The following is a 12,411-nucleotide window of genomic DNA, read 5'->3' as shown; positions in this document are numbered from 1 at the left end:
GCCTGTTGACAAGATTCTCCCTCCCGAGCCAAGAGTCGGAGATGCTGAAACTGGAGCCTGCAACTCTACAACCGCAGAACAAGAGAGAGAGATCGAAAGAGTGGAGAAGTCTGTAATCCAATCAGTGCAGTCACGTCTTAGAACATGCACCCTGACCATTCAGAAACATTAACGAGGCAGATTGAGGAGGAGGAAGTAGAGGATGTACTGTCCTGTTAGGGTTGACTGAATACTGAGAGCCTTTCTAGTGACTATAGTCACACCACTCTCCTTTGGGAAGGGATAGTAAGTAGATATACTGTAAGATATAAAATACAGAACTTGCTCTTACCTGTCTCTGTTTCTTGTGTGTGTGTGTGTGTGTGTGTGTGTGTGTGTGGTGTCTGTGTGTGTGTCTGTTTTGTGTTTGTGTGTGTGTGCGCGCCTCTGCTTCATGTGTGTGTTTACTTGCTGACTGTTTCGGGGATTTCTCCCACAGCCTGCCAGTGCCATTCACATGCCACTGAGTGTTATTACGACCCAGAGGTGGAGCAGAGGAGAGCAAGTTTAGACACATTCGGCAGGTACGACGGCGGAGGAGTGTGCATCAACTGCCAGGTATGAAGCCCGTTACAAGTCCGAACGGATTTGTGTGTGTGTGTGTTTGTGTGAGAGAGAGACAAGCACCAAGACTGTTCATCATCTACATTTAGGATGTTATGTGTGACATGAATCATTGTAATTTGACATTATGTATGGTATGTATAGCATGTATGTGGGAGCATGCCTACACTAGAATAAGAACAAGGGTAGTGTTCAGTAGGCACAAAACAGAAGCGAATGGAGTGAAACTAGGAGGTACTACCTGAACTTGTCCATTAAGAAACACTTGTTTTCGTTTGCCATCGCAAAACGTTTCGCTACGGTGTGCCCTAATAAACATGACCCAGATCTAGGAGCAGACATGGAGGTCTGTAATGGAAATTACACTTCAGTTCCAAGTCAACGTACAAATGGTGGATATTTTCTGTGTTAAACTCCTTGTGCAGTTGGCATGCAGAGATATCCCTCTCCGTGCAGGGGTTGGCATGTGTTCCAAATCAAACAAGATGTCAGCCAGTTCATTTTGACTAAATATCCCAAGACAAAGTACTTTTCCTCAACACCAATTATGAGATGCCCTGTTATCCTTTTGGACTAAAATACCCTTGTAGGAAGCGTGTTAAAAAGCCATCTCTCTACACTGCATGCTCAGTGTGAAAGAGGATAAGATACTGGTGGTACTGCAAGCAGATGGATTAGCAACAGTAAGGTGTGTCGGATAAAAACATTTATCTATAGATTTAGAAAACACCCGTTTTGCAGTTTGTCTTCTTGCTTGAGAGGAACCTTAGTGGCCACCAGGCAACCAAAACATAGTGTCCCTCTGACCCAGTCCCTCCATTGTTCTCTGTGTGTTCCCCTCTCACTAGCACAACACAGCGGGAGTGAACTGTGAGCTTTGTGCTGATGGATTCTACAGACCCCATGGATCAGCTCCACAGTCTCACAGTGGATGCACACGTGAGCTAGACCTTTTCTTCTCTTCTTCAAACTGTTTTTCTCAGTTTCTCCTTTCTCTATGGCCTTAGTGTCTTCCTTTGTTCCTAAAGTGCCTTCTAATGATGACAATATATTTTTTATAATGTGAAAATATCACCTTTAGTTATATATTACCAAACAGTACGGTTACTGGCAGAATTGTAGGCCTACATGTGCAACACTTTGTCGTACAGTTTATCAAATAGTTGGGGTACTAATGTTTAGTAAAGAGCTGCTGTAGCTTGCTTTCTGACCTATGGATAATACGTGAGACCAAAATGGAAAAGAGACTTGACCCCAGAGACTTCGGTGTCGTTTGTATACACAGTGGCACCAACCACTGGCTCTAGCCACTTGTAGTGTTGCTAAATTCGGCGCCACACTTGTTTACATTGCTAGCGTGGTACGTCGTTGTTCCTCCTCGCCACATACAGTGCCTTCAGAAAGTAGAATACACCTTGACTTATTCCACATTTTGTTGTGTTACAGCCTGAATTCAAAATGGATTAAATATAAAAAATGTTCAACCATCTACACACAATAACCCATAATGACAAAGTGAAAACATGTTTTTGGAAATTTGTGCAAATTTACTGAAAATGTAATACAGAAATATCTAATTTACATAAGTATTCACACCCCTTGAGTCAACACATGTCAAAATCACATTTGGTCTTTCTGGGTAAATCTCTAAGAGTTTTGCACACCTGGATTGTACAATAACACACTGTAAATAGCTGCCAGTTGTGTTTGTGCTTTGAGTGTGGATGAAATGAAAATGGTTGCCCTCAGCGCTTTGGAGAGACCAAAGAAGCTACAAATTAAATGAAGTAAACTTAACAGCGGAAGGTGTTGACTTGGGAAAACACAGACAGTAAAAGCTGGTTAGTTCAATCATCATTTTCTTTGATTGTTGTCGTATGTCTCAAGAGCAGTATTTTGGTGTGTTTGTGTATGTGTCTGGGCACATTTCTGTTTGCGTGCGCGTGTGCATGTGTGATTTCAGCCTGCAGGTGTGATGCCAGGACTACTGCTGGTTGTGAGATGGGGACAGGACGTTGCCGCTGCCGGCCGGAATTCACCGGAAACAACTGTGAACGCTGTGCAGACAGTTACTACGGCTACCCGCAGTGCATCAGTATGTAACCTTTCCTCATTTCTAACATGATGTACATATTACTTGTATAAATCGATTATTTGGAATAGGAAATCTGCTGTACCCAGAGAAATGAATGGATGGATGAATGAATGAAGGAAGGAATAAATGTATAAATTGACCAGTGAGACAATGAACAAACAAATGAATGAATAACAAGTAAGAAGCGGTACGGTGCCATGCTCTTGCTCGGTGTACATCTGGACCCAGTCCTGCATTTTACCTCAGGGGAAGCATTACTATAGTAAGAGCCACGAGTGTATTGAAGAGTTGGGATCTGAAGAATGCAAATTGACCTCATTCCTACATATGCTGTTCATTACAACATGTTAGAATTTATGTTGAATTATTTAATGTTTTGGGTCGTTTTCCTTTGTGTGCTTGTCAGAGTTTCAGACACTTAGAGAGACTAGCCAAGATTGCTCCTCCAACGTGCCCAGAAGTATGCAGGATATGTTTTCTGTGGAGCTGCAATACTGCTACAACATACCCTCAGAGAAATTGAAATATCAATCCTTTACCACGCTCACCTCATTCTGTCATACCATCACCTTAGCATGTCAACACAGACACGTACCACACAGCTGCATAAAACCTTGTCTGTCTTTAGGTTGAGTTGTTGTCACATATTCTGACTATATACCTTTAGATATTGGGGCAGTTCGTGATGATGCACAAGGTCATGTGTCAACAGTCTGTATTTAGAGCATTCCTCGTCCTTCTTCTGGTGTCAGACCAAGAGCAATGACTGACAAGCCCTTATTTTAGGGCGTCTCCACATCGACTTGCCACAGCAATCATCATGTGTCACGCACAATGCGTTTAGGAGAATAGATCAACATTACAGTAGGCCTGCCAAACTCTCTCACAAAAATGTCTATTTTCTGAAACGATCCATGATAGGAGTACTTCATATTGGGACACATTTGAGTAAGAGATGTTGTACAGTTGCTATTTGAATGATGACATTTTCATCTCCAAGGGGCCCTCTTCGTCATAGGCGCCAGTCCTTATTCCTCACTGTTTACTGAGATTCTAAATCTGGAATCTGTTTAACTGGTGTTCTCAGGAACAATCCAATCCCATAGAAAAGTCTTCCTGACTCCCGGCCTCATTCCACATCCACCCTACTCAACCCCATGTAATACTTGAATCATGCCAACCACAGTAAAAACGGAAGGGTCTGTATATTATCTTGATTGTCCTGTTGGTTTAGTGATGGAAGACACAAATCATTAACTAAACCTATAATGGCAACCTTTATGCGGAGGTTTTATATAGAAACTGTAATGAGTGAATAATCGTACCCAGGTGGTTGGTTAGCTTTACGTTGTCATATAAACAGAAGATTTAATGTGGAATAAATAATTAGGGTTGGCATTTTATTAATACAGGACAGAGATTTATTACTGGATGTGGTTATTAAAAGCGTTTTTTTTTTCATCTCTTGGAGCGCTCCAAAAGCAGTCTAAACATGTAGACAGACACCCTGGAAGTTAGTCAGCACCTCTACCAACTTTTGGGTGTGCGCCAGGCCAGTTCATGCTTCTTATTAAACACCCTGGAAGTAATGAAGGTTATTATTTGTTTGGGGTGGGCTGCTATCCATTGATGCCATCTCTATTTGCCTGGAGGTTCTCTTTTTGGTCTTTGAATTAAAGCTCATGAAGACAGCTTTAGGGAAAAATCACTCTGGTTCCAATCATGTTGCATCGTTTATGCTTTTTCATGGGGTTTTCGATGCAATTTATTTCTTACTAGCTCTTACCTTGTTCTGTGTACCACATATACACTATATATACAAAGGTATGTGGACACCCCTTCAAATTAGTGGATTCGGCTATTTCAGCCACACCCGTTGCTGAAAGGTGTATACAGTCGAGCACACCGCCATGCAATCTCCATAGACAAACATTGCCAGTAGAATGGCCTTACTGATGAGCTCAGTGACTTTCAACGTGGCACCGTCATAGGATTCCACATTTCCAACAAGTCAATTCGTCAAGTTTCTGCCCTGCTAGAGCTGCCCCGGTCAACTGTAAGTGCTGTTCTTTTGGAAACGTCTAAGATCAAAAACGGCTCAGCTGCGAAGTGGTAGGCCACACAAGCTCACAGAATAGGACCGCCGAGTACTGAAGCGCGTCTGTCCTCGGTTGCAACACTCACTACCGAGTTCCAAACTTCCTCTGGAAGCAAGGTCAGCAAAATAACTGTTAGTCCGGAGCTTAATGAAATGGGTTTCCATGGCCGAGCAGCCACACACAAGTCTAAGATCAGAATGCACAGTGCCAAGCGTCGGCTGGAGGGGTATAAAGCTCGCCGCATTTAGACTCCGCCATTGGACTCAGTGGAAAGGCGTTCTCTGGAGTGATTAATCACGCTTCACCATCTTGCAGATGAATGACAAATATGGGTTTGACGGATACCAGGAGAATGCTACCTGCCGCTAGGCATAGTGTCAACTGTAAAGTTTGGTGGAGGAGGAATAATGCTCATGGGCTGTTTTCCATGGTTTGGCCTAGGCCCCTTAGTTCCAGTGAAGGGAAATCTTAATGCTACAGCATACAATGACATTCTAGATGATTCTGTGCTTCCAACTTTGTGGTAACAGTTTGGGGAAGGCCCTTTCCTGTTTCAGCATGACAATGCCTCCGTGCACAAAGCTAGATCCATACAGAAATGGTTTGTCGAGATCGGTGTGGAAGAACTTGACTGGCCTGCACAGAGCCCTGACCTCAAGCTAATCGAGGACATTTGGGGATGAATTGGAACGCCGACTGCAAGCCAGGTCTAATCGCCCAACATCAGTGCCCGACCTCACGAATACTCTTATGGCTGAATGGAAGCAAGTCCCCGCAATGTTCCAACATCTATTTGAAAGCCTTCCTAGAAGAGGCCATTATAGCAGCAACGGGGGGATCAACTACATATTAATGCCCATGATTTTGGAATGAGATGTTCGACAAACAGGTGTCCACATACTTTTGGTCATGTAGTGTAGATTGCAACATTACTGGAGTAGAGCAATGCACTCACGACACTGAAGATATTCATGGTGTTGAAATTGATCATACATTTTTCTTTGTAACCAGGATATCCAATCTACCAGCCCACCACCAAATCTCCTGCAGGCCATATAGTAGGTAAGTGCTGCTATAGTGGGTACGTGATGCTATAATTAACCACAGTGTAATGTAATCTACAAACAGTTGGACGCAAAGGATTTACTTCTCATACCGGAACAGGCCCAAGACCGTACGCACATACCCACAACCAGAAGCCATGGATTACAGGCAACATCCGCACTGAGCTAAAGGGTAGAGCTGCCGCTTTCAAGGAGCGGGACTGTAACCTGGACGCTTACAAGAAATCCCGCTGTGCCCTCGAACCATCAAACAAGCAAAGCATCAATACAGGGCTAAGATTGAATCCTACTACACCGGCTCTGACGCTCGTCGGATGTGGCAGGGCTTGCAAACTACTACGAGCTGCATAAAGTCATAAGCAAACAAGAAAAGGCTCACCCAGAGGTGATGCTCTTAGTGGACGGGGACTTTAATGCAGGAAAACTGAAATCCGTTTTTCCTCATTTCTACCAGCATGTCACGTGCAACCAGAGGGAAAAAAACTGTTGGCCGCATTTACTCCACACACAGAGACTCGTGCAAAGCTCTCTCTCGCCCTCCATTTGGCAAATCTGACCATAATTCTATCCTCTTGATTCCTGCCTACAAGCAAAAACTAAAGCAGGAAGTACCAGTGACCCTCTCAATATGGAAGTGGTCAGATGAAGCAGATGCTAAGCTACAGGACTGTTTTGCAAGCACATACTGGAATATGTTCCGGGATTCATCTGATGGCATTGATGAGTACACCACATCAGTCACCGGCTTCATCAATAAGTGCATCGATGACGTCATCCCCACAGAGACCGTACGTACATACCTCAACCAGAAGCCATGGATTACAGGCAGCATCCACACTGAGCTAAAGGGTAGAGGTGCCGCTTTCAAAGAGCGGGACACTAACCCGGTTGCTTATAAGAATTCCCTCTATGCCCTACCATGAACCATCAAACAAGGAAAACGTCAATACAGGACTAAGATTGAATCCTACTACACCGGGTCTAACGCTCGTCAGATGTGGCAGGGCTTGCAAACTATTACAGACTACAAAGGGAGGCGCAGCCGCAAGCTGCTCAGTGATACAAGCCTACCAGACGAGCTAAATGACTTCTATGCGCGCTTCGAGGCAAGCAACACTGAAGCACTCTATCCGTAACCGATGTGAGTAAGACCTTTAAACAGGTCAACAGACAGATTACCAGGACATATACTCAAGTGCATGTGCTGACCAACTGGCAAGTGTCTTCACTGACATTTTCAACCTTTCCCTGACCGAGTCTATAATACCAACATGTTTTAAGCAGATCACCATAGTCCCTGTCCCAGAGAACACCAAGGTAACCTGCCTAAATGTCTAGAACCAGTAGCACTCACATCTTTAGCCATGAAGTGCTTTGAAAGGCTAGTTATGGCTCAGATCAACACCATCATCCTAGAAACCCTAGACGCATTCCAATTCGCATACCGCCCCAACAGATCCACAGATGACACAATCTCTATTGCACTCCACACTACCCTTTCCCACCTGGACAAAAGGAACACCTACGTTAGAATGCTGTTTATTGACTACAGCTCAGCGTTCAACACCATAGTGCCTTCAAAGCTCATCACTAAGCTAAGTGGGTAGTGTGTACGGCCCAGTACATCACTGGGGCCAAGCTTCCTGCAATTCAGGACTTCTATACCAGGTGATGTCATAGGAATGCTATAAAAATTGCCAAAGACTCCAGCTCCCTAGTCACAGACTGTTCGCTCTGCTACCTCATGGCATGCAGTAGTGGAGCATCTTGACTCGGTCCAAAAGGCTCCTGAACAGCTTCTACCCCCAAGCCATAAGACTGCTGAACATCTAATCAAATGGCTACCAGACTATTTGCATTGACCCCCTTTTTTTACGCTGCTTCTACTCACTATTTATTATCTAGGCATGGTAACTTTACCCCTACCTACATGTACATATTGCATCAATAACCTCAACCTGTACCCCCTGCACATTGTCTCGGTACCCCTGTAAATATAGCTTTGTAATTAAAAAAAACTTTAGTTAATTTAGTAAATATTTCTTTAACTCTTATCTTTCTTAAAACTGCATTGTTGGTTAAGGGCTTGTAAATAAGCATTTTGCGGTGCATGTGACAAATAACATTTGATTTGATTTGATGACCACATGAAGCGCAGCAGGTTAGTGTTAGGTTAGCGGTTAGTGTTGTGCCAGTAACCAAAATGTCGCTGCTGTATCGAATACTCAAGCCAACAAAGTCAAAGTCTGTTGACGTTTCCTTGAGCGAGGCATTTAACCCTAATTTGCTCTAGGGGCGCTATATTTCACTGCACCTATCTGTTGTATGTGACAATTAAACATGTTTATTAACATAAACTGTCCATGTTCACTTGTTATACAGTCTGTTAGTCTGATCACTCTGACCATGATCTTGTTTATCTGATCAAAAGTGATAGAGCTGATGAGTTTACCTTTATAGTGTAACAACTGTGGCTTGGAATTTCCAGGATACAATATTATCACAGTACTTAGGTCCCGATACAATATGTATTTCAATTCTCACTATTCTATATGTATTGCGATTTGACACTTTGATTTTATTGCGATTCGACGTTCCAAACATATTGCTCACCATGTCTGCAGAGGGACAACAGAGAACCATGAGTAAATTCGTTTTGATCAGTCATGTAAAAGTGCTGTAAACATGTTGGCTTAAAAAGAAGATGGATAACAAACTAGAGAAGGAGAAATACCAGAGTTTTGGTGCAGTAACACATTAACTACCTATCTTCTTTTTTTAATCGATACTTGCAGTCAGAATCGATTCAATATCGAAAGAAATAACGCAATACTCTCTCTTTCGCTCTCTCTCCCTCCCTCACACTCTCTCGCTCTCTTCCTTTCTCCCTTCCTCTCTCCCTTCCTCTCTCTCCACAGAGCCCACTGCCTGCCCTACTGGTTATTTTGGACCACCCAGCTGTCAACGTGAGTGTGTTTAGACTACACTTACAGTTTTTATAGCACCTAAGCTCTGACTCCTGTAAGGCAGGAGGGCTCCTGATACCTCTACGGGAGTGAGGCTCTTGTTGGTCAGGTTGAGTTATATAGGGATAGGATAGGTCATAAAATAGTGAATTACGAGACCTTTTAGGGGACCATTCAGTCCAAATGGGTTTAAGTGTCAAGGGCATTTGGCCAGTCAAAGGGTTACATACTGTCTGCAGATGACAGAGGTTAGTTAATGTTTGTATACTGTTTCGATCCAGACAACGAGAATATAACCATATGTGATTGGGTTTACAGTAATCCACAGTATGCAACGTTTATGTTGATTAGACAAAAATGCTCGTATGTGATTAAACTAAATGAGACCGTCCGTGTGAAATAATAACGGTTTAACTTTGCCAACTGCACCGTGTACTCATCTGATTATTTCAAGATCTTGGGATATTTTACCCAGTAAATTGACTGAGAACAAATACTCATTTACAGCAACAAACTGGGGAATAGTTACATGGGGGATGAATGAGCCAATTGGGAGCTGGGGATGATTAAGTGGCCATGATGGTGTGAGGGTCAGATTGGGAATTTACCTAGGACACCAGGGTTAACACCCCTACTGTTACGATAACTGCCATGGGATCTTGACTGACCACAGAGAGTCAAAACATCTGTTTAACGTCCCATCCGAAAGACAGCACCCTACAAAGGGAAATGTCCCCAATAACTGCCCTGGGGCACTGGTATAAATATATATTTTTGGGGGACCAGAAGAAAGAGTGCCTCCTACTGGCCCTCCAACACCATCTGGTCTCCCATCCAGGACCAACCTTGTTTAGCTCCAGGGTCAAGCCAGCAGTGGGATGCAGGGTGGTATGCTGCTGGCTACAGTATCAGCATGTATTCTTTCATGGGGTTTTGACGGTCTTCCCTAATGGTTGCCTTGTCTTCTTCCCATAATACCACTGCTCAGCTGGGATGGTTCAGGGAAAAACTAACAGACATTCTTTTAATAGCTACGGTCCCCTCCCTGTTCGTGGCTCTTAAGCAACTTTATAGTATTTTGTTTGTTGTTGTTATTTCTCATATTATTATTATTGAAGTTTTTTGTATTCTTACATACAGACGGAAATAACTTTTGGATATCAGAGCAGTGGTAACTCACCAGCATTTCAACCGACTTTCCTGAATTGAGGTATCCGGAGTGGACTTTTAGTCCAACTTAGGAGGCGTGCAAACCATCCACCGCTTTCGAGTATATTACTCGCTAATGTTCAGTCCCTAGACAATAATGTAGATGAGCTCAGGGTGAGGATCTCCTTCTATAGAGACATCAGGGACTGTAACATACTCTTTCACTGAATCATGGGTCTCTCTGGATATACTGTCCCTGTCCATACAGCCAGCTGGGCTGCCAGTACATTGCGCAGACAGCAATGAAGAACTCTGCGGGACAATGAAAGAGTTGTATGTTTCATGATTAACTACTCATGGTGTGATTGTGGTAACGTACAGGAACTCAAGTCATTTTGTTCACCCGACCTACAACAATTCTCTTCAGTCATCATCACAGCCGTGTATATTCCCCCTCAAGCCAATACCACGACTGCTCTCAAGGAACTACACTGGAATTTCTGCAAACTGGAAACTGCATACTGAAAGCCACATTTATTGAAGCTGGGGACTTTAATAAAGCAAGTCTGAAGAAAATGCTACCAAAGTTTTACCAACACATTGACTGTGCTACTCGCGCATCAAAAACTCTGGTTTGCCCAATCAGAATCCATACTTCAAGATTGTTTTGATCACGCAGACTGGGAAATGTTCCGGGTTGCCTCTGAGAATAACATTGATATATAACTGACACGGTGACTGAGTTTATCAGGAAGTGTATAGGAGATGTTGTTCCCACCGTGACGATTAAAACCTATCCAAACCAAAAACCGTGGATAGATGGCAGCATTCGTGCAAAACTGAAAGCGCAAACCATTGCATTTTAACCACATCAAGGTGACTGGGAATATGGTCGAGTACAAACCTTCCGTAAGGCAATATGGTTGAGTACATTGCCTTCCATAAGGCAATCAAACAGGTAAAATGTCAGTACAAAGACAAAGTGGAGTTGCAATTCAACGGCTCAGACACAAGACCTATGTGGCAGGGACTCCATACAATCACGGATTATGAAGGGAAAACCAGCCACGTCGCGGACACCAACATCTTGCTTCCAGACAAGCTAAACATCTTCTTCACCCACTTCGATGAAAACACACTGCTGCCACTGCCGCTTCCAGGGACTGTGAGCTCTCGTTCTCCGTGGCCAGCGTGAGTAAGACATTTAAGCATGTTAAACCTTGAAAGGCTACCAGCCCAGACGGCATCCCTAGCAAGTGCAGACCAGCTGGCTGGAGTGTTTACGGACATATTCAATCTCTCCCTATCCAAGTCTGCTGTCTCCACTTGCTTCAAGATGTCCACCATTGTTCCTTTACCCAAGAAAGCGAAGGTAACTTAACCAAATTACTTGCCCCATAGCACTCACTTCTATCATCATGAAGTGCTTTGAGAGGCTAGTTAAGGCTCATATTACCTCCACCTTCCCAACACCCTAGACCCACTGCAATTTGCATACCGGCCCATTAGATACACGGATGATGCAATCGCCATCGCACTGCACACTGCCCTGTCCCATCTGGACAAGAGGAATACCTATGTAAAAATGCTGTTCATAGACTACAGCTCAGCCTGTGAACTTCAGGAGACCTCAGAGGGAGCACACCCCCATCCACATAGACGTGGCCACAGTGGAGAAAGTGAAAAGCTTCAAGTTCCTCGGTGTACGGATCACTGACAATCTTAAAGGGTCCACCCACACAGACATTGCGGTGATGAAGGCGGAACAGCTCCTCTTTAACCTCAGGAGGCTGAAGAAATGTGGCTTGGCCCCTAAGACCCTCACAAACTTTTACAGATGTACCATTGAGAGCATCCTGTCGGGATGTATCACTGCCTGGTATGGCAACTGCACCATCCACAACTGCAGGACTCTCCAGAGGGTGGTGCGCATCACCGGGGGCACATTGCCTGCCCTCCAGGACCTCCAGGACATCTACAGCACCCGGTATCACAGGAAGGCCAAAAAGATCACCAAGGACTTGAGCATCGGCCTGTTCACCCGCTACCATCCAGAAGGCAAGGTCAGTACAGAAGCAACAAAACTAGGACCAAGATACTGAAAAACAGCTTCAAACTCAAGGCCATCAGACTGTTAAATAGTCACCACTTGACGGACTCCGCCCAGTACCCTGATCTGAGCTTTAGTCACTTGCTGGCTACCACCCAGTTACTGAAAACTACACCGTAGAGGCTGCTGCCAACGTGCATTCGGAAAGTATTCAGATCTCTTGACTTTTTCCACATTTTGTTATGTTACAGCCTTATTGTACAATTGATTAAATGTGTTTCTCCCCACATCAAACTACACACAATACCCCATAATGACAAAGCGAAAACAGGTTTTTAGACATTTTTGGTAATTTATAAAAAAAATAAAAAACAGAAATACCTTA

At 43.8% G+C, this 12,411-nt stretch overlaps 1 protein-coding gene across 3 annotated transcripts in view; it reads left to right on the top strand.

The window, feature by feature from the left end:
* The window catches only part of LOC115169663 (laminin subunit alpha-3), a 97,129-nt gene that overhangs the window by 35,517 nt on the left and 49,201 nt on the right, over nt 1-12,411 (top strand). For 2 of the 3 annotated variants that reach the window (XM_029725520.1, XM_029725519.1), the window contains exons 8-12: nt 479-597; nt 1,452-1,542; nt 2,567-2,698; nt 5,809-5,859; nt 8,780-8,827. In XM_029725520.1, the coding sequence (XP_029581380.1) occupies nt 479-597; nt 1,452-1,542; nt 2,567-2,698; nt 5,809-5,859; nt 8,780-8,827 (441 nt within the window). The remainder of the gene's footprint in view (nt 1-478; nt 598-1,451; nt 1,543-2,566; nt 2,699-5,808; nt 5,860-8,779; nt 8,828-12,411) is intronic. The other variant, XM_029725521.1, reaches the window with a different exon arrangement.

The sequence above is a fragment of the Salmo trutta genome, chromosome 31, assembly GCF_901001165.1.
Source record: "Salmo trutta chromosome 31, fSalTru1.1, whole genome shotgun sequence".
In the NCBI taxonomy this organism is placed as follows: Eukaryota; Metazoa; Chordata; class Actinopteri; order Salmoniformes; family Salmonidae; genus Salmo; species Salmo trutta.
This window is presented reverse-complemented; position numbering and strand designations above follow the sequence as displayed.